General features: G+C 31.9%; 2 protein-coding genes across 3 annotated transcripts in view; both read left to right on the top strand.

Annotated features, from left to right (window-relative positions):
• The window catches only part of LOC145322392 (uncharacterized), a 22820-nt gene extending 12019 nt beyond the window's left edge, over positions 1-10801 (top strand). Inside the window, exons 5-11 of one of the 2 annotated variants that reach the window (XM_080164380.1) lie at positions 6842-6924; positions 7825-7879; positions 8707-8784; positions 9006-9045; positions 9333-9385; positions 9876-9971; positions 10214-10801. In XM_080164380.1, the coding sequence (XP_080020506.1) occupies positions 6842-6924; positions 7825-7879; positions 8707-8784; positions 9006-9045; positions 9333-9385; positions 9876-9938 (372 nt within the window). In that variant the 3' untranslated portion in view covers positions 9939-9971; positions 10214-10801. The remainder of the gene's footprint in view (positions 1-6841; positions 6925-7824; positions 7880-8706; positions 8785-9005; positions 9046-9332; positions 9386-9875; positions 9972-10213) is intronic. The other variant, XM_080164381.1, reaches the window with a different exon arrangement.
• LOC145322391 (trypsin-like) lies at positions 10743-20084 on the top strand. Its single transcript, XM_080164378.1, has 11 exons — positions 10743-10920; positions 11222-11259; positions 11532-11613; positions 12955-13040; positions 13891-13944; positions 17193-17252; positions 17494-17601; positions 18182-18240; positions 18724-18757; positions 19383-19486; positions 19883-20084. Exons 1-11 carry the CDS (start codon positions 10836-10838, stop codon positions 19956-19958), a joined length of 786 nt encoding a protein of 261 aa, XP_080020504.1. The 5' UTR covers positions 10743-10835; the 3' UTR covers positions 19959-20084.
• The last annotated feature ends 3412 nt before the right edge of the window (positions 20085-23496 follow it).

Here is a 23496-nt window from a genome sequence, read left to right on the forward strand (position 1 = left end):
AGTTTCTTAAGAAAACCTTTACTAACTAGGTCTTTATGAGCTTCCTTGACCCTTGCTTTGATATCATCAGATGCTTTGCATTGGGACTTGTATACCTTTTCAGCTTGTTTATAATTATCATTACCCCCATGCTTATCAGATAGGAATTGATCTGCAGGCTTAACAAACGGCAGGTCAACATAAACTCTTTTCTCATCAAGATTAACAGAGACACTCTCCTCAATCATTTGTTGCTCAATTCTTTCATTCAGCGACATCATTTTAGTACGGTTAGAGACCGAGCATTTACAAAGCTTACACTTTTCACACCTGAAGTTGACTGTGTCGTCTTTATCTTGCTCATCCAAGAATGATCTGAGTTTTCTTAATGGGACCTTGGCCTTAAATGCCGTAACACTGAAACACTGGCAATGAAGGCTAGAGCACAATTCATAATCAGGTAAACATTCATCAAAGACTTCTTGACCCAATTCATTGAAACTCTTACTGTCGACTGGGGTAGGAAAAATGGTTTCCCCTGATAGAGTCATGTAGCTGTATGACAGTGATAGAGTTTTGAACTCTGATAGTGCACACTCAGAATCAACTATATCTGGCTTAAGGGCATACATTAATGATGGATATAAAGAATTACGATACTGGTTAACCACTTCAGAGAAGTAGATATTGAAGTGGTTTACATTGTCATGAAATTTATGATTTGCCTCAGAGAAGGAGGAGTGGGGGCCACCATAGCAGTAATATGAACCAAAAATGTCTTTAAATGGGGCTTTGTACAGACCTATTCCTGACGGAAGACTGAGGACACATTCTGGTTCAAGCTCGGGTGATTTTAACCCAATTAACAATCCAATTCTATCCTTACCAATGTACTGTGGTAGTGGAGTGTTGAGAGGGAGATTAGAATGTTGACGAGCTTCTTCATTAACTGCTGTTAGATCATACCCAGGAATCTTACTAGTTATGGTTTGCATTCCCTGAGCTTCTAGTTCATGATATTTACCAGATGGAGTGGGGCCAAGTATCATTTGATAGGTTCCATACTCTGTCCATATTTTTCCACCAGAAACAACGCCTATAGCACTTGGTTCTGTTCCTGTGACTTTCATCCCTATTTCTTCTGCTAGCTTTCCCTCGACTAGGTGCTGGTTAGCACCTCGGTCGTAAAGGCACAAAATAGATCTGCCATTAATATTAAGGAACTGCATGACTCCAATAGAATCATGCTTTACTTCATTAATGATATCCTCAGGACTAGGTTTTTCCTCTTTACCTGTCGAAGTATTAAATACAGGTGTAGGGTCTAGAAGGTTAGGTTTCTTGGAGTGAGATAGATCTTTGCTTTTAGGTTTCAGCCCAGTAAGAACTTGAAAGTGAGATGCCATATTTATTGGGGCTTTCAGGTTGTCAACATCAAACCCAGGAATGTATTTCTCAATAGCTTTAAGGATCTCAACATTGGAGGGCTTAGTATGTTGGGGGTTGAAACAAAATAGTACAGAATATGGTGATCTTCTTGGATTTGATTTAGAGGCCTTTTTACACTCTTTACAAATCAATTCAAAAGGAACTTGATCCATATTACTACACCCTTTAGAACTGCAGTTGTCAGATGACTGCAAGCATACTAGGCAATGACGATATGAAAATTTCCTGCGATCTTCAATCCTCTCCTTTGGGCTTCTGAAGAAAAACTCCCTGCATTCATTTAGCTGGTGCTTGTGACCATCAAGTATACAAGGAAACTTTAATTGGGAAGCTGGTTTACTGCTAGAAGCTTTATTTTGAAAGTTAACAGAACCTGCAAGGGGTTCTCTGTCATTATCTGCATCAGAATCAGTAATATTTCTTTCAGATGAAACAGCATGAGCCCTTACTGTCTTTGACCTCTCAACTCGTACTTTATTTAGCTCACTGTTTGGTGGAGCCTCTGTACGTGCTGCAGTATCATGGGACTGGTATGATTGATAAACAGCATTTATCAATAGTTTAAATGCAGTTTTTTACCGCGAATTCTTACAGTATCTTCATCCATCATCTGCATTTTATCGACAAATTTTGATTTGGCATCATAAGGAACATATGATAGTAATAAATGGAGGAAATCAATTGAGAAAATGTATTCCTTTGCCTCATCTGAAGGGATGTCTTCAGAAACAAGAAGTTTGTTGATTCTTTGAAAGGCTGAATTAAGAGTCCTGTAATACTCAAAGCTTGTATTAGGATCATGGTGTGAATTAGGTTTGCTTAGTTTGCTGACAGGAAGCAAGATATCTGTAGTCAATGTTTTTAAATCACCATACCTGTGTATAAGGACTCTTTTTATGGATTCATAATCATTTTTGAATTCCGAAACCTCATCCTGAATGCTAGATGATAGGAATTTGTTGTACAGCAGTTCTGCCTTTTCCTCTGAAATGTCAAAATCTTCAGTATAAGCAGCAAAGCGCCTAAAGAATTCAAATACAGTTATTTCTGAATGTTTGGAGAATTTTGGCAGGCTGTCATACAGTTTGCTGGCTTGGGAACGCTGGTGAATACCAAGACTGTGATAAAGGTTTCTTACTTGAGCTGACCAGTCAATTGCCCTTTCAATGGTGACAGTTACCTCCTCGCAAAGCATAATATCATGATTGGAGTTTTTCATATAATAATGAAGTGATCTTTGAATTTCCCTACTCTGTGAGTCAACAGCTGGCAACTGATTCCTGTAAATGTCAGAGAGTGTACATTTTGACATTTTTGCAGGGTCGGGAGATATTAACCTCTTTAATCCAGCAATATTGGACTTTATAAGTTTTCCCTGTAGGTTTAGAGCATTGCTGACATTATCACTATTGTTACTTTGGATAGAGGCATTATCATCATTGCTTATTGGATTAGGTATATCACACATTGCCTTCTTGTTTATAGTAGGTTGAAAGCCAGTATTGACTTCAGGAATAAGTTGGGTTCGAGCATTATGAGGTGCTGCTAAATGTTGATATGGGTTAGACTTACGCTGAGATTCACTCCAGGATGTAACATGCTGTGAATTAGGATCAATTGGTACTGATGGAGTACCCTTAAGATTAGGGGCATGGCTCACTTCATTAGGAGCTGTTAATTGTTGATGTGGGTAAGACTTACGCTGGGATTCAACCCAAGATGTAACACGCTGTGAATTATGATCGGATAGTACTGGGGGAGTACCCTTAAGATTGGAGGCATAACTCACTTCATTCGCAATGTATGCAGTCTGCTCTTGGGTTGTTGGAAATGGAATGTTTTTACCAATGCTTTGACGTATATATTCCAATTCAACAGCAGTGTTAGTCTTGAACGTATTAAGCTCCCTGAGCAAAGCCCTTAGAGAGGTATTCAACTTATCATTTACCTCAGTAATATTTTTTATAGCCAGATCAGTATTTGCACATTTTTGAACCAGTTCATTGGAACTGGTAAGTAGTGAATTAAGTGCATCACTCGATGGAAGTTGCTTCAAAGTATTTTCCAATGAGATTAGTCTTGCATTCATGTCTAGCGTTTCATTGGCTTCAAGTACTGCTACTCTTTCAGCTAGACGAGGTTGGTGAGCTTTCAGTGAATTTAATGCTGGTATGACTGCCTCAAGAGCAGTGAGACGATTAAGAATTTCCATGGTTGTTGATGATGATTCTCCAATTTGTTTTATACCACGGGGAGCTATTTGGTCAGAAGAATTTTCAACCAGAGAAGGGAATCCATGGAAGCTGCTTAGGTTGGATTCAGATGTACACTTCAAGCTCCACTTTAGCTTATGCTCATCAAGAAGAGTTGCTAGCTCCGAACACCTTTCTAGGACATGATCAAGTTCGCGCTCAAGTGCAATCATTCTTACTTTACTCAAGCTGGATGATAACGATATATATTTTGAGTGAAATTTGGATTTCCAATTCTGATCAACGCATGTATTTGTACCATAATGATTTATATGGACTGTGACTGAATCCAGAAATGTGTTTATGTCTGATAAAGAGCAGTCATTATTGATTGGAGGAAGTGAGTCCGGGTTTGATATCAGTGCAGTACCTGCACTAGCAGCAAAGGGAGAAGAGATGAATGTGGAGGTATCATCATAATTGACCTTTGGGGTGTAATTATCTTCTCCACTAGAATGATTTGGACTGCATAATGGCGTACTGGTACTAATCCCAATGGCAGGCGACAATGCTCGCTTCTTGTCTATAATGGCTGACCGCTGGGATTTCCTGATAGTCAGCAAGGGATTATCTTTCTCACTGCATTCTGTTAATCCAGACTTAGCTGATTGTGAGCGTGTTTGAGCTCCTGTAACAGTTATTGATCTTCCTCTTGATACAGGCACACCCCTCTTAAGAGAACTTGACCTTCCTCGACAGGGGGATGACGCATCTTTGGGGGCGATCTGATTTCTAATCCTATCAGTGGAGCTTTCTCTCGAGCCTGGTGGTAAATTCATTTCTATAATTATTTAGCTAGCTCTAGAGGAGAGCCCTGCTTAGAAAATATACTCTAAGATTATATCCTTATTCTTGATAGTATTTATATAAAAAAGGAATATGAGGAACTTTATATTATAACTGACAGCAAAGTCATTTAGAAAAAGAAAATTAAAATAACATGACATTGCATGTCTTTGATACCTTGTAATTAATCAGCTAGCTCTAGAGGAGAGCCCTGCTCAGAATTATCCAGTAAACTGTATCTTTTTAACAGTATTTATGATAAAGACAAATGTTATGGGTTAAAATACCCATAAACTATGAATTACAGGTTCAGTATCACTATTAAGTTTAAAGGAAATAATAGACATTCTGTAGAGAATTACTGAAGTTTACATGAATTATCACTTTTATTTCTGCAGGATTTTGCATTAATTCACAGAGAAATTGTCAATAATAATTAGATCTGACAAAAATGCTTATATCAGCACACACAAAAAAGAAAGGTTAAGTGCTGAGACAGAGATTACTAGGGTGTTATTAATAACTTAAATAGTGAATTTATTTAACTTTCCGCGGGATTTAAATCTAATTATATTACAGAAAGTTGACAACAACAGATTATTCTGCAGAAGGATCACTTTTGTTAACAATAATTTCTGTATTATTTCAATTGAATAAACTGCCGAGAATCGCGGCAAATTCGATTAAAATGCGCGGAAAATTAGACGAAAATTATTGTGTTATTTTACTAAAAATCCGCCGGAATCTTAGTTTTAACACACAGTAGGATAGTGTATAATTGTACTATAATAATAACTTGGTATTTCCGCGGGAATGTCAACAATAGATTCGATATATTATCACTATGTTCACCCTTTAATCTCGCGCGATTTAGTTTGAGAAAATTGTTGTGTTCTATTACTTAAAATCCGCGGGAAATTTCGTATGAACACAGTAGAATAGTGTGTTATTGTTTTGTGCTAATAACTCAGTATTTCCGCGGAAGGTTCACCGACGGATGCAATATCATCACTTAATTTCGCGGGATTTATTTGTTATTAAAAAAACACTAATAAAAAATCGCGGCAGATTGGATTGAAATCCGCGGGAAAATTAGACGAAAATTACTGAGTATTATACTTAAAATCCGCGGGAATTTCATTTGAGAACAATTAAATTGGTATTTCCGCGGGAAAATCAATGTTAGAAGCGATATATTATCACTATATTCGCCCTTTGGTTCCGCGCGATTTTAATTGATACAAAATTGTTCTACAACACACTTTTTGATATAAAAAAAAGTATAAAATGCTTTTATAAAACTCATTAAAATTTAGAACTGTAGAATGACTTCTATGGGGTCCTAACGATTGACCCGATTAAGAGAGAAAATGAAACATTTTATCATTATTAACGTAATACTTTAGATACGCATATAGATTAGTTTTTTACTGATTTATTGAGCTTGAACAATTAAAATTATGTTCCCGGCACTAAACGAATGCTCATTATCACAGATATATTGATAATCTAAGGTTGTTCTAAATTTTACTATGAAAATCTCTGAAAAAAGATGAAATTATTAAATAAAATATGCTCGTAAAAATTATAACAACCATTTAAAAGTACATTAAAATTAATATTAACGTAAATCACACAAACAATTATATGAACCTCTCACAACCAAAAAACGTGCTAAACTGAATAAGTTAGCTGACTTATAGTAACAATGATGCAATATTTGAACAATAACGAACGCGGCATTACCAATAAACTGCGCTTCAAATGTCGTCGTTGTTCTAAGAATAAAATATTGTCTGTAGTTTGAAGCGAAATCATTATAAGTTTTACAACAATTTGTTTGTTCATTTCTTTGAGTGTCCAAACGTTTCAACCACTAATTGTAATCTACAGAAGAGGTAATGTTGTGGTATATCATTGGGGATGTACATTAATTTTTCGGCCATTGTCTTATCCCTTTAGATCCCTAGATAATTCCTTGTTAAACGTTGGTGCTTTATTAGTACCAATACAAAACAGTTGTAAAGTTTTTGCTGTTGTATTAGGCAATAAATAAAGTTTTATGAATAAGATATCACATTCGGAAAAAACTTTAGGGGGTTTCATTAAACTTTAATTACGTTGTGTCCAATTTTTTCACCAAATATTTTTATTTAGAGAAGGGATAGTTTTTAATTATTGTGATGGGGAGATGTGCGTCTATTTATGTCATATCCAGTGGCTTGCACAGTTTTTGCAAGAAATTTTTCATCATCATTATACTTTAAGGATAAACAATAAATTATTAAGATTATTTATTTTTCAATGACTTTAGTGAAATCCAGAAAAAATAGCAATTTTGATTATTATTTTGATCTCTTTATTTATTTATTCAGTGTCACTTTGCTTTTATTGGATCCCCTGATTGTGAAGACTGTGATGGAAAACATGCTTACAAATCTGTTAATTGTTCTAAAGAGTGAGTATCTTAAGATGGAAATAATAAATTACAAAACATATTTTAAGCTGTCGTTGGGGGTTATGTTTCTAGATATAATGGAAGCCAGATGGTAGAAAATTTGTTAGGCTAGTTCAGGAGTGTTTAAACTACCAAACTACAACTAAATACTAGAAAAATATCTGTATAATTATGTATATGATGCTATAATTAGGGTACTACCCCACTTTTCAAAAAGAATTTAAAATTCAATATAAACAAAAATTACCCGGTTTTCATTGTCGTGCCTCCATTTTATGTTTAGACTACCAAACACTTTATATATTCAAAATACACTTTAAATTCAAAAGTTTATTCTTTGTTAAGAATTTTAAGTAGATATTTCAACAACTGCCTTGCAATTCTTTCATCGGTCTTTTTGCACACTTTGTTTGGTTGGAGTGGCGTGGAGCGCCATACATTTTTACAATGTTGAAGAAACATTTGCAACAGGAGTTAGGCGTTCTTTATAGACATTATGGTTGAAAAGGAATTTCAAGACTAAAGACACCCAGACTCCTCGGATAGCATAATTTTTTTATAGGATTTTGCCCATTATAAATTTAAAAAATACCGTTATATCTTGTGATTAGATAATGCACTGTTACTTTATGTATTTTGGTGTTAAAGGTTCTAAACCTGTAATTTTAATTGTCCATTTATTTAGAGTACCAGACAACACTTGTTTGTATATTATAAAAAATATTTGAAATAAAAAATAACAAGAATTAAGGATTTTTTGATCTAAAGAAAGCTATTTTGCCTCTATGTTCTCCGTCGTTAGAAATCACATTTAATGAATTAAAATATAAACATTTATTTTTTGTACCCTAGATACCTAAGTTTGAAGGAAAATTAAAAAAAAAATGTTCCATATTTTAGAGTGTACCTGCATTACCATGACTATATACTGGATGGACGTTGGGTCATCACGGAGGTAAATTTAGGAGTAGCCATCCTACTGATATATAAAGTTGTAAGGTTTTTTTTTGTCATAACCAATAGATCTTGGAAAATGCGGGTTCGAATTGGTTTTACTTTTCTGGGATGCTTCATAAATATCTTTAGGTGGTTTAAGGCTGTTTGTTATAGAGCCATACATAATACATATATTAACTTAATTCTTAAGAAACTGGTTAATGTTTTTGACCATCAGCATCTTAGCGGACACGAGACTTTGTTAGATAATCGAGGTAGAGAGAAAACAATAGTTATGACAAAGCGTTTAAGGGGCGAGAGTTTAAAATAATAAATTTAGGATAATTAAATGTAATACAAAGTTTAAATTTGTTGAAAGTATAAATCATGTACCGAAATATAGATATATTCTAGGGCCTTGATGATGATGATACCAATGCTGTATTGAGAAATCTAATCATGTACCCAACTATGGATATATTCTAGGGTCTTGGTGATGATGATACCAATGCTGTATTGAGAAATCTAATCATGTACCCAACTATAGATATATTCTAGGGCCTTGATGATGATGATACCAATGCTGTATTGAGAAATCTAATCATGTACCCAACTATAAATATATTCTAGGGCCTTGATGATGATGATACCAATTCTGTATTGAAAAATCTAATCATGTACCCAACTATAGATATATTCTAGGGCCTTGATGATGATGATACCAATGCTGTATTGAGAAATCTAATCATGTACCCAACTATAAATATATTCTAGGGCCTTGATGATGATGATACCAATGCTGTATTGAGAAATCTAATCATGTACCCAACTATAAATATATTCTAGGGCCTTGATGATGATGATACCAATGCTGTATTGAGAAATCGTGGAGACGGCCTAGACGATGAAGAATGCCCTGAAAAGGTAAATGCCAAACTAATCACACCAATTTCAACTTTGAAAATGTTCTAACATTTTACAGTTTCCAAAACAGTGGTCCCAAAAATGCTCTTATGTCTAAATTGTTTCATGGTTTGTTTGGACACAAAAGATATGGGATTATTCGTAATTTTGCAAATATTTTTCATAAACTTTGACTGCAAGACAGACGTTTTCTTTAACACTTACATTTATTGTTTTTCAAGGAAACTTTTAAATGGGAGTACAGATCACCACAAACTCCAGGTTAATATCTTTATTCTAAATATTTGTATACATATTAGTTCAGCCTTTCAAAACTAGGAATATCATATCCCCTTTTCCCTGGGTGAATTTCTGACTTTTTTAGCTAATAAATTTAGGAAGCCGGAGTGGGAGGTTATAAAATAATTTATTTGGTCTGTAATAATCTACCGTCCTGTTTGGGAAATTCGTAATTTTTATAAAAAAAGTTTAATTTACCCTCTAATAAAAGCAACTTTTCTTAAAACGTGCCGTTTTTGAGATCTTATTGTTGTAATAATTATGCTTAGCTGCAGGTTGGTCAGAGGGTGCCGAGGTCAAGCTTGTTCCTTTCCAAACAGTGGTAAACATCTTTTTAAAAGAAAAAAAAATTGTAGAAAGAAAACGAAGTAGCGGGTTGCGTCGTATTTTTACAGTATATTTTGATTATTTTTAGATTATGTTAGGTAAATGTTAATGATTGCCCAACAGGGTTAGGAAATTGGCCCCGCAGGGTTGGAGCCCCCCCCCCCCCTGGGGCTCGAAATAGGAGAAATGCTACTGTGAAATTACGACGAAACCCACTACTTCATTTTCTTTCCATGGTCCTAAAAAATGAGAGTAGCAATAAAAAAGAGGGACAAACGGACAAATTAAATTATATAAATGTTCAGTGGTAAAGATAAGACAATAATAAAAAATACAAATCCTTTGTTTGCATATAATCATGCACATTCTAAAAACAAGGACAATGCATCCAAAATTGAAGTAGCTTATTGAAATACAAAGATGACTGCGCTGCGCTTCTTATGGACAAAATTGTCCTTGTAGACATAATTATTATATTTTTTCAGGCGGATATATCAGTTAAAGCAAATCTTATAGCCAAGAAGGGAAATGTTCAGATTGGATTTTAAAACATTTTCAAAAATGAAGATACTTAATAGTATTTCTCGTATTCATTTGAATCCGGTGGATAGGAACCGGTTCTCATGAATACGAAAAAACTATGTCTAGCATCGTATTATATCCAGTTTTCTACGAATATAGAAATGTACAATCATAAGATTAAAACTAGTTTTTTTAGCCGGTGCCTGCGGCACCACGGGGCTAAAAAAACTAGTTTTAATCTTATAATTGTACATTCTATATCCGCGGAAAGCCGTTTATAATACGATACGAGAAATAACTATTATTATATTTGTCATCACAAAAGAAAAAAAACTAATCAGGGATACAGGGATTGGGCAATTGAAGATTTACTAAATTTTTATTTCCCTTCAGTGTTGTTGAGGGAAGAAAGGGTTGTAAGGTAAGTCCAATGTCCCCTCTTTACCTAAATTTAAAATCTACCTTTGGGTAATTATACATTAAACCTGTAAAACTTATCTGTAGCTCAGCTACTCTTTAAATTTACACAAATAAAAAAAATAGTTCGTGCTATCACACAAAATGCCTTTTAAGCATTGATACCTCCCCATCCCACACACACTTATTTTTGAATTATTTAGAAAATAAGCAGTAGTAATATTCTTGCTCAACAAGTTAGTTAGTGTGAAAGCACCAAAATTTTGTTATTATAAGGTTATTGTAAATTCGCAGACCAGAATAAGTTTGTTATTTATTACCTTTTTTAAAAAATGTATAATAGTACAAAATTTAAAGTTTTTTTTAATGAAATTGTAAACAATAGATTATAAAATAATTGTTCTTTTAAAGTTATATAATTTTGTTTTTTATTGTGATAAAGATTAAATAAAAATATATGTAAAGATAAGTACTTTTGAGTTATTCAATGTAGTTAGTGTTATTTAATGATGTTAAAAGGTCTATTTCTGTTGTTTTGTGTATCAACAGCTGTTGTTGGTAAAAATCTACATCAAAATGGACGAATAATAGGTAAAAATTCTCATCACAGCAAGGCTTTCTAAAACAGTTTTTGTAGTTATGAATATAACTAATATATGTTATTGTTGACAATGGCTTCTTCTGCCGTAAGATACTGGTTTCTTATTATAAAATCACCTTTAAAACTTGCTTAAGAAATTTCTCCAAAAAAATTGTTTTTTATAACAGCTCGTGTAATAGCCATTCCACTGCACTGCAGAATAGCCTAATGTGATGTGTTGCAGGCAAGGAACTTAACAAAAGTTAAAATTTACATCACACATGAATTTCCGATTAGATTAGAAATATTAAGGTGGTGTGGAGGCTGAAATTGGAGAATTTCCATGGCAGGTAAAATAAGATTATTAAAAAATAGATAAACAATAGTTTTTCTTAAAACAGGATGATAACATCCACAAAATTGTAAATAAACTTTTTGCAAAATTATGTAAATACAGGATTTTGTTTAAAGCCTACTTATATTTTGGGGCTTGATTAAGAGATGCTTTGCTTAAAATATGGTTTCTTGTTTTCCTAGGAATCATTTTTCTAATCAAATAATAAAGAAACATGCTGTATTACTATTGAACTTTGTGATTTTCTTTACATCATTAATGCCACAGGTTTCTGTGAGAAACTTTTTGTCTGGAATCTCCCATTTCTGTGGAGGCTCAATTATTCATCCATCCTGGATTTTGACTGCAGGTTTGTAGTATTTTAGATGATGGACAATAATATGTACTTTCTGATAGTGACTAGAAACACACCCTTTATAAAGTCAACCAGATCACCTTTTACATGTACTACCTAGCCATTGTTAATCTGTAAATAGCCAGAAATACATAAGCAAATAATCGAAACCTTGAATAGTCTTCACAAGATTAATATCTGTAATAAAGCATACATGAAGTTCAAGCTTATTATTAAATAAGATAGACTTAATAGATAAACATCATAACAACATTTATGATTCTTTTATTGATAATAACACAATTCAATATTCTTTTCAGTGGACAACATATCTAAAATAAATAACAGATGTCAATAATCATTTAAGCAATTACTTTCCTGCAATGACAAAAGTTTACAAAAGGTTTGAAAATATAATTTATGACCCTGAAATCTCTTAAAGGACGCCTGCAAGAAATACCACGCTTTAACTTCTGAAAAACTGCCACAAGTAGACCCAATACCCCAAATTTAAAGCCTTTAGCTTCAAAAACAAAAAAGTTCTAGGCATTTCAAAATAGCATTTCATGTACAATGAAAATTTTGAAAGATTTATAATGCTAATAAAAGAAAAAAACAATATTAAATTACGTTGCTTAGACATAAAATTATAACCTTATCATTGTCAGAAATTTAGATTGCCGGTAACTGATTACATATTTAAAAACACCACATTTCATAATCAATTTCTATGAAAAAAATTTGATTTAAATTGCATTTGTGAATGAAAATCATAGCGGAAACAAAGGGGAAAACTAAAACAAGCTCAGCTGTGATTGGTTGCTTAGCTGATTGGCTACAGTACACTCGGTACAACGCAAGTTAAACTTAATTTTTTAAATGATTTTGACTATAAAAATGGGTATTTTTATTGTAAAAATATAATTAGTTACTGGCAACCGAAATTTATGGCAAAAATAAGCTTATAATTTTGTTTCTAGGCCACGTAGTTTAATTTCAAAATTTCTAACATTAGCATTGAGATTCTTTCAAAATTTTCATTGTACATAAAATGTCATTTTAAAATGCCTAGAACTGTTTTTGTTATAGAAGCTGAAGGCTTCAAATTTGGGGTATTTGGTCTACTTGTGGCACTCTTTCAGCAGTTAAAGCATGGTATTTCTTGCAGGCTTCCTTTAATAGTGTCTATTAAAAAGGAGATAAATTTATAAACTTTTGGGTCACCAAATTAAATCATACTAAAATAATGTCCTATTCTTATAATATGTCATATGGGATACATTGACCTAAAGTTTTTAAATATATTCCCTTTTTTTACAAACACTATAGAGAGCTTCATCACACTGTAATATGTAGCTCATTGTTTGGATGGTCTGACTCCTATACAATATGAAATAGTGGCAGGACAACACAATATACATCTGCCTGATATCCATGAAGAGGTATAACATTTCACAATGTGTATGAATGTGCTTTGACTTTTGTGTCGGAACCTAAATTGGGACATAGTGCATTTCATTACCCTAGGTTAGGTAACTTCATTTAACTTTCAATAAAATCTAAAATCCAGCTGTTTTTGAGAAAATTAGATTTAAAAATTTCAAGTTCAATTTTCATCCCCTAGGAGTTACCGCATAATCATGACAAGAAAAGCAAATATTATTTATTTAAAATTTTGAACAAGTTTGCTTTTATAAAGTTCTTCATAAAACCACTCCTGAAGGGAGTTAATTAATGGCCATTTTTATTAGTTGCTTTGCTAAGGTCATGAAAATTCAGTCTTTAATAAATCATATATAGAGAGGTTTTATGAAAGACTTCATAAAAGCAAATTTGTTCAAAATTTTAAATAAAAAATCTTTGCTTTTCTTGTCATGATTCTGCGGTAACTCCTAGCGGATGAAAATTGAACTAAAAATTTTCAAATCTAATTTTCTCAAAAACGGCTGCATTTTAGATTTCATTGAAAAGTGAAATGAAGTTACCTAACCTAGGGTAATGAAATGCACTATGTCCCAATTTAGGTTCTGAGACAAAAGTCAAAGTACCTTCGAACGCACTGTGATTTCTCATAAGAATTCTTTTTTGTGTATACCTTTGAATCTGATTAATATCTGCTGGATTAGAATTGGTTCTCAGTTTTACTGAAAAATCATATATCATATTGCATTATAGGAAATTTCCTACAAATAGCAAAATCAAAAATCATATACTAGATTTGATAGCCGTGTGGGGACATCAATGCATATTAGAAACATTAATTATAAATTTTGACTTAATGATTATTTTTAGGTTAGATTTGTATCTAAAGGTATCATGCATCCCAATTATACCTGGAATGACAAGGTAAACTGTATTTTGTAGCAAAGCTATTCTATTATTAACTTTATCTGTCTGTAACCCAAAGTGATAAGTGGTATATTCTCATTTTGTCCATTAGTCCAGTCTGTAATATTTGTGCTTCCCTACTTTTGGACGTTATCATCCTTGTTTAATGTGGTAAATTCACAATAATAATAGTCTATTCTTCAATGATTTATTTAGAAATATATTAGTGAACATGGCATCCTCTATTGTCTAGCTGGTTGTTTAAAAATTGTAATAGCTAGATACCAAACATGTACTTTTTATTAGTCTTTAGTTTTCTTCAAAGCAATTAATTTTTTTTCAAAGAATTTCTTAGATCAAGTTTTCAATTGCAATTCATACTATGTTTCAAAATAATTTACTAGATTCATGCAATAAAATTGACATTGAGGCATTGCTTCCTGTTTAAACTCAAATATTTCTTTCTTAAGCTGTTTTACACTGGACAGGTTTTGATCCATTTTCAATTCTTCACAAGCTGCCAGTTCTTAAATAATTGGTATCCTTATTCAGAAGCTTTTTAAATTGCTCATCACCCTATTTTATTTACGGATGTGGCATTTGATTGTTTTGTGTGTTAGTAGTCCTAAGGCTGTTTTACATACATTCCATTCCTGATGAAAGGATATGTGTTGTTTGACTTCAGTTCCCACTTATGTTCTTACAAACTAATTTTATTTAAACTAATGCAGGTACTAATATCAAACCCATTTTGTTTCCAATATGGAATTATGCACATATTGAAAACATGGTGGATATACTCTAGTGGTGTAGTAGTTAAATTTTAAAGCATTGACATTGCAAATTTGAACTTTGCATCTCTCATTAAAATTGTTAACCTCTTTTTTTATGCCTGTCTCTTTATCAAATGATGAAAAGGAAAAAAGCAGAGTTATACTTAAATCTCTGCTTTTACTGATTGAATTGCAGCACATTCATAATCACTCATGAACACAATTGCCCTATCACCAGTGTAGGTTTATACAAGGTTAAATCAATATTCTTATTTATCTTTACCTTTTCTTGGTAAGAAAAAGTAGAGGGCAGGTAAGATTCTACAATTATCTCTCAACAAACAGGGCATAATTGTAAAAAGGGTTTTGGACATGACTTAAAATAACCGTCACCAGCAATTAATATATTATTCTGAGGAGGGCTGCACCATGGGAGGTTTAGAAACCCAAGAAGAGTTTCCACATAACACATTGCTAACTCTAATTAGTGTGATATTCTTTTTATCAGGAAGAATTTTGTTTATTTCTTCCCAAATTAGTTTTCATTTTCCTTAGCATTGTAATCCATTGATTAAACATTTACATATTTGTCATAAACTTTGTATTCTATAATTATTGGATTTTAAAAATACAATAATAATTCTGTATTATAAATGGATTGTTTAGCAGGCATCATTATAAAATCACAATTAAAAATTGATTAAAGGACGCCTGCAAGAAATACCACGCTTAAACTGCTGAAAGACTGCCACAAGTAGACCAAATACCCCAAATTTAAAGCCTTCAGCTTCAATAACAAAAAAGTTCCAGGCATTTTAATAAAGCATTTTATATACAATGGAAATTTTATAAGATTTCCAATGCTCATAAAAGAAAAAACAATATTAAATTACGTCGCCTAATTATAATTATAACCTTACCTTTGTCAGAAATTTAGATTGCCAGTAACTGATTACATTTTTACAATAAAAACACCACATTTCATAGTCAAAATCTCTGAAAAAAATTCAATTTAAAATGCATTTTTAAACAAAAATCATAGCAGAAACAAAGGGGGAAACTTCTGCAAGCTCAGCTGTGATTGGTTGCTTAGCTAATTCAGCCTTCTCATTGGCTACAGTACACTCGGTACAACAAAAGTTATATTTGTTTTTTTTGAATGATTTTGACTATAAAAATGGGTATTTTTATTGTAAAAACATAATTAGTTACTGGCAATCTAAATTTATGACAAAAATAAGCTTATAATTTTGTTTCTAGGCCACGTAGTTTAATTTCAAAATTTCTAACATTAGCATTCAAATTCTTTCAAAATTTTCATTGTACATAAAATGTCATTTTAAAATGCCTAGAACTTTTTTTGTTATAGAAGCTGAAGGCTTCAAATTTGGGGTATTGGGTCTACTTGTGGCAGTCTTTCAGCGGTTAAAGCGTGGTATTCCTAGCAGGCTTCCTTTAATAGATATATTAAATAAGACCAAAAACAGTTACAAGTTAAAAAAGAAGAAAGGGATCACACATAGCATTTGTAGGTAAATGAAATAAAATTTAATACAAAATGAGTTAATTAGCGTTATCCAATGCATTCTCAATGAGAGAGACATTGATGCCCAATAAAATATTAAGCATGGATGTAAGCAGTCCCATGGTCACTAGGAAGGATATAAATTTAAGCTCTGTCTTGGCTCTTTCTCTCCTGGCTCATGGTTTCCTGTAATAGACTCCCAGAAAAAAAGTTGGCACAGAAGTTTCTGAGTTTTTTTTATCAGGTGTATGCCCTTGACAACAGATCTGCTGTTGAACATGTTACCATTATACTTAGAAAGTCCAGAAATGTTGAACCTTTAGACAGGTCTATGCAGGATAAAAGGAAAGCATTATGCAATATTGCATATCCTACCATGGTTGTCCTTGTCCAAGATGGTGTGTGCTCATTAACTGAGTTAGCTCCTTTTCTTTCAGGTCTATTGATATTTCAACTAGAATTTTTCTAGCTGAATTGTCAAATTCCAGGCTTGATTGATTATATTGTTAAATTTTATTAGCTCTGTTAAGATCACATTTTTTGGGGGATGATTGTGTGGAGTTATGGAGTTAATTTTTCTGCTGGTTTCATTCACTTTTAGAAAGGCCTTGCATCTCACATTAATCTGGCTTTTTCTGCATGTGTATTGATGCATCATCTTTTATTATTTTGATACCAATATTTGTTACCCAATGAATCAAGAACTGATTTAATACAAGATACTTGAGATTCATGACTTGGTAGTGTGCCGACATATTTCTTTGCACTTGATGGACCTTCATCGCAGTTATGGACAACATTAGTCAGCATTTTATCAACATTTTTATCTTCACAAAGTGGACCCTGGTGATCATGATCCTTAGCTGTATTCACATTACTTTATAGTGAGGATTTTTATAGTACTAAAGTGTTTTGTAATATTTATGACCATGTGTTGAAACAGACATAATCTTTACTATTTCTGTCAGGAATTTGATATTGGACTGATTAAACTCCTAACTCCACTAACATTTACAGATTACATTCAGGTAACAATTAAATTGAAAACAATTTTAAGGACTAATTCAAAAACTAAAAACTTACCATTTTAATATGAATTAAGTACGTAGAGTCAAAAGATTATACAATGTCTTTCGAGACCAAAGTTTTAATATTATGTTTTTCAAATAAAATTATTAAAAATGAAGTAGAAAACTCATTATTGATTCAATTATTTCTGCTAGGTCCAAATAATGCATGGTTAGAATTTTAAAGGTTCTAATATTCTAGAGTATAGACCTTGGAACAGTGGATATAGCTGAGGGTACACAGTGTACTGCAACAGGATGGGGAGTTACAGAAGAGGGCAGCCTCTTTCTTGCTTCTAATCTACAAAAGGTTTGAATATAATTTGAGCATTAAAGCAGTACCTGTTAACATATGAGATTTCTCTATAGTTTATAAGTAGTTTATTCCATCCCTTTAATTTTTCAGAATTTTAAAATATATTATAAAATTATATCCCTATCTTCAACTGAGGTTCAGAGAATCTTATATTTTTTCCATTAAGTTAAATTCTTTTAATGTTTTAGAGTTGGAATATTTTTCTTTTTTTCTTCCCATAGGTCTGTAAAAGAGTAAAATTATAATGAAAATATCCTTATTTAAAAGATGAGAAATAATAAGATTTTCCATCCACTCATAAAAGATTTTCTTGTATTCATTCGAATTCGGTTCTCATCCATACGAAAAAACTATGTCTAGCATTATATTATATCCAGCTTTCTACGAATATAAAAATGTACAATCATAAGATTAAAACCAGTTTTTTTAGCCCCGAGGTGCCAAAGGCATGGGCTAAAAAACTGGTTTTAATCTTATAATTGTACATTCTATATCTGTGGAAAGCAGTTTATATTATGATGAAAGAAATAACTTCATCAAGAGTTATTAAACAAAATTTAATATTATTTTACAGGTAGATGTTCCGGTTGTTTCTGATGAGAAGTGTTATGAAATTTATGCTTCATTGATGAGGTCATATTAATTTTAAAAAAAGGAAGTCTATTATGTTTGAGGGGGTGTGTAGATCAGAAAGAAAGTTTAAGGAGTTTTTGAGAAAAAAATCTCTGAAACCCATTCCTTAATTTAAATCACTTGTTATGAACCAGGAACACTTTTGACATTTTAAAAACAATAATTGGGGTTTTTATCCCCCTCCCCCCTAATAAAAGTTTCATTACAAGCTCCCTCAACCAATTCACCTTTTTTTAATTGTTAACACACTTCAAACCAAAAAAATCTTCTCTGTTCTTAGCAAGCTGGTTATCAATTCCCTTTCAACAATTTAAAACAATTTTTGCTTGTAAAATAAAAAGATCATAATCATATGCAGGGATCAAAATTGCCCCAAAAGTTGTTTAACCAGGAATAAAAGATTGGTGAAATTTGGAGACTAGTGTAATAAACAGCCCAATGCCCACTTCCTTCCTGTTTATATGCAATATTAATTTGTTACAGGGACAACATGATTTGTGCTGGAGAAGCTGGAAAGGTAGTATATTGCTCAAACTTACCATTCATCAAAATTGTTATGACAAAGCATTAAATTTTTGCTTGATAGTATGCCTAATCATACTAAGAACCACCATACAAGTATAGCAAGATGACAGATAATTAAATGATGTTAAAACTTTGTGTATATTTGTTACCTTTTTAGTCTTTATACTATTAATCTTAATTGTCTTATCTTTAAACTAAACAAGGCTTAAAACAGTCATATTTGTGTAGATTTATGTATAATATATGTTATTTTACATAAAATAAATAACTTATATTTATAGAGTAGATGATAGAAGGAGAGAACAATATTGATTTAAATTTTGCTGTCCTTTACTCTAACTCCTGGGAAATTTAAATAATACATAGATGTGTAAATATTAAAAATTTAGTCAGTGATTCAATCAGAAAAAAAAACATATAAATTCAAAACTTCTATTTTATAGCTGGCTATTATGACATTTACCCACACTCTTTACCCCATCCCTTCCCCACCTACTAGAAGGAACGAACTGACCAATATATGAGGACCATAAAAGTAACCAGAATTGACGATAAATTTTCCCTTTCATAATAGTTACGTATAATATAATATAACCATTTGTATAGCCCAAATTCAGGATTCATGTTCTGGTGATAGTGGTGGACCATTTGTGTGTCCTGATCCAGCCAACGGCAATCCTATACTAACTGGTGTTACCTCATGGGGCCAAGGATGTGGCAGGTTTGTGCCCCATTATATGTTTCATTGATATAGCGATGCTGCTTTCTAACTCACTATGCCTGTCCGTTCATCCATACAAATAGAATTAATTACTAAAAAATCCCTTCACTAATAACCACTAAACCATTTGTCAATTTGACCATCTAGATGTATTTTTGTTAATTGGGATTTTCTTAGCTGCTATATGAGATATTTTGTTTAGCTGATTGAGACTACTCTACTTTGAAAAAATTCTTAATATTTAATGTAGAAATATAAAAATATCAATATTACACAATGTATGCTTTTTTGAGTTTTCATTGTACATATTTGATTTGTTTGCATCTAATCAATTAATTATTATTTCACAACTTATGTATATGTTGTCATCTTGGTTATACTTACCTTAAATTTAAGGGATGGAAAACCAGGAGTTTATACCGAGGTGAAATACTTCATTGACTGGATACAAGAAACTATTGAACAAGAGTAGCCTTTACATACACAACACCTACCCCTACGGAGAACCAAGTTAAAAACCTAACCTGTTTATATTTTGAATATTATTTGATAAAAATTCGATATGATCAAATATTGAAATAAAAAGAACTGCTGACAATTTTACTTAATTTTATTAGATCCTGCAATGGTTTTAGCTTATTTTTAAAAAAGTAGACGTACGTTCTGGTAATGGTTCTAAAGATGTTACTATGCTATTTTGAAATCAATAGGGCAATTAAAAGATTCGAAATAAACAATCTAGCTAGCTCTTACGGCATTTCTGCCCTAAAAGCCCCGTTCTTAAAAAAAACATGTAAAAGCTAAAAGACGAGACATCAGTTTACAAAGGAAACGACGGACAAACGCCCAATAAATTGAAGTGCAGCTACGCTACTATACTACAAAATAAAATACTAAAATATTGATGCACAGTGCGCCGCAGGAAGGAAGGAAGGAAAAGAATCCCTAAAATATCTCAACAAAAAATATCATGCGTGCGTGTGTGTGTGTTCTAGTGTGTGCACGCAAGCTGCCAACTCATGCAACAAGTGGTTGAACAAAAATTATCCCTTAGTAACCAACAATATTAACGTAACAATAATCCTACACAACTACCTAGTCCAAATTGATTCCTGCTCTCTTGTACCGACTTGACTGTGTTTTTTTTATTTCCGACGCTATTGGTTGATATTCAAAGACCCAATTAGAAGTTGGCAAAGGGTCCCTACCCAAGGGATGTTTATAAAGGTCTCACAATGGGTTTAGGCTATTTTTATAATACATTAATTATATGATAATGTAATATTCTTAAAATAAATTTAATTTTTTTGTCCTAGAAACAAACAAGTTGGCTTCTAGAATGAATACGAGCAAAAGCAGAGAGTTAGAGCGCATTTTATGATATCTTCAAATACAGCAAATAAATTAGATTAGAAAAAAAGAATTCTCAATCCATGGTCAACCATATTTTTTAAAGTCCACTCCTTCAATGGGTATTAAACTACAAAAAAAAACCTATTACTAATCCTGCCAGTGTCAAAACCTTCGAGGGAAGTGTCGGACTGATTATGACGTAAAAAAAATAATTAGCCAATGAGAGGCCACTATAAATTTTACCATTGGTCAATAATGGCCTCTCATTGGCTAATTTTTTTTTACGTCATAATCAGTCCGACACTATTACTGGGTTCAAATTTGTAAATATTGTTAACTTCTTAAATGTGCTGTTTTTGATTTTAGCAACTTTGGCAAAGTGAGCTAAGCGCAGAACAGATAAACAGAGAAAATTTTATTGCATACAAAACAGAAAATAATTCCCCAAAATAGCACAGAAATATGAAATATCATTATCATGACCAAAAATACAATAACTGTTATTTTTTTGCTAAGAGCTTACAAGTCAATTACTTAATATAAAGATAATAAATTAGAAGAAGCGAATTTATATATTCAGAAGTTTATATTTGAAATTTGTCATAAAACAAATAGGAATTATTTTCATAAGTTTTTAGGCCAGATATACGGTTGAATTGACGGATGTCTCTTAATCATAAAATAGGTTCGCTACTAAAATATAAAAAACTGAGGAAAAAATCTGCTAAAATAAACATTTTCTCATTTTTGTTTGAGCACCGAAAAAAAGGGGGAGGAGAAGAAGGTATAAAGATTAGAGATACAATCAGGACTCAAAGGAGGGGGGAGGTAAAAGGGGAGGGGGTAGATAAGGAGTGGCTCTATAAGAGAGGGGAGGGGTTAAAAAAGAGACATAACCTAAGGGGTGTATGTGAAGGGGGCTATTTTCTCATTTTCATTTTATTTTCAGTCGCCTGAATTTGTTTAAGGAGTGGTCTGTTCATGTGAATTAACTAGTGTTGTTATTTACTAAACAACTTTTGGTTTTACTATTAAATTATTGGAAAAACGTGAATTAGAGTGCAATTTTTACAGCGACATGGTGATAAAATGTAGTTTTAGTACTTTTTTGTTGTTAATTTAAAAGTTAAAATGATTGTTTGTGTATGTGTAAGTTAGAAATGCACCTGTAATAATATAAATATAAACATAACAAATCTAAATAGATACATTTTTAGGTGGTGGTATGGTACACAAATTTTAGGGTGGTAATTTATATAAACAAGGACATTTATGTTCAAAGTAGCGTAAAAGTTAAATATCTTTATTTAGTTTGATAAATTAAGTAAATTCTGTCAGTCAAATACAATTATGATTGAGATAACATGTATTATAATTCGACAATACCAAACTATAGTGTTTTAATCGTTATCAACATAAATAATAATATTTAGAAGGAGTTGTTATCAATCTTTTTATCATTTTATGTGAGTTTAATCTTTTATAAACTCAAGTATTTTTATGTTTCTTTGTTAAGATAAAACATATTAACATCATTTGACAAATATTATTGCATTTAAATTTAAGACCCATTATGAGTAATGTAGTATCTCTATATTTATGTTTAAAACGTATGTACGTCCAGATAAAGCATTTTGCAAGAGATTAGCATCAGGGATCTAAATGGATAAGACAGTGGCCAGTAAATTGGTGTACATCCCCATAGACGAAACCTAAAATTACCCGATCTGTAGATTTCAAATAGTGGTTCAAAATTTTGAATATTCAACTTTATAAACCATACAATCAATTTAAAAATAGTCCCTAAACTTGTTGAGCCAACTAATAAGAAAACGTTATTTATAAAATTTTGGGGACTAGTGTAATAAACAGCCCGATATTCCCAATATTAGCATCAAATTTTTGTTCTTAATTTTGTTTCTCTGTTGGTGTGAAAAGGATGTCAAACATGTTATTTTGATATATATTTGTTAAAATTCGCTTTTATGGATGGTGTTAACCTTGTTTTATTATACTTTCTAATTTATAACATTTGCATGTCATATTTTATTATTATTCATATATTATTATTTGCATTCTTGATTATCAGCATATTTTGTATCGCCATAGGCGTAGTGACGGTTGCTAATTCTGCACTGACCAGACTTAGCTAAATATTAGTTTTTTTTTCAAAGAATTTAAAGGTTTTTTTTGTTTTTAAAGTATTTGATCCTATTTTTTTAATTTTAAGATTCTTTTATGTGTTTATTGTTTATGTAATATGTAAACAGTAATCATATCAAAATTTTGTTGTTGTTGAATATTAAATCATTTAATTGCATTTGTAACATTCAGCTTTTTTTCCATTAAAGTAGAACAATTCACTAGCCATTTAATAGGCTTAACTTGTCACAATGCACAAAAAGGATTATAAGATCCGTCAATTAATAGACTGGTTATATTATTTCTAAGAATAGTATTAAGTGAAAATTTTATGTAAAAGAAAGCTTTATATAAGTCATCTTACTGTTTTTAGACCTTGCAATGTAGAATTTCATTATATTAGATTTTTAAGATTTTAAATAAGGACTCTTTTTAAGCTTCTTTCACAATTAGAATAATGTGAAAGTGTGTGAGCGTTGTTTGTGATTAATCAATCATATTGACAACAGCAAACT

The sequence above is a fragment of the Acartia tonsa genome, chromosome 6 (genome assembly GCF_053477335.1).
Source record: "Acartia tonsa isolate MP-2025a chromosome 6, ASM5347733v1, whole genome shotgun sequence".
Taxonomy (NCBI): Eukaryota; Metazoa; Arthropoda; class Copepoda; order Calanoida; family Acartiidae; genus Acartia; species Acartia tonsa.

Excerpts from the sequence above, each read along its gene's own strand:
- LOC145322391 (XM_080164378.1), top strand. The coding sequence starts at position 10,836 with ATGATGTTAAAAGGTCTATTTCTGTTGTTTTGTGTATCAACAGCTGTT. Across the intron at positions 13,041-13,890 it reads TGCCTGATATCCATGAAGAG|GTTAGATTTGTATCTAAAGG; the intron begins GTATAACATTTC and ends GATTATTTTTAG. Across the intron at positions 18,758-19,382 it reads GTGCTGGAGAAGCTGGAAAG|GATTCATGTTCTGGTGATAG; the intron begins GTAGTATATTGC and ends GCCCAAATTCAG.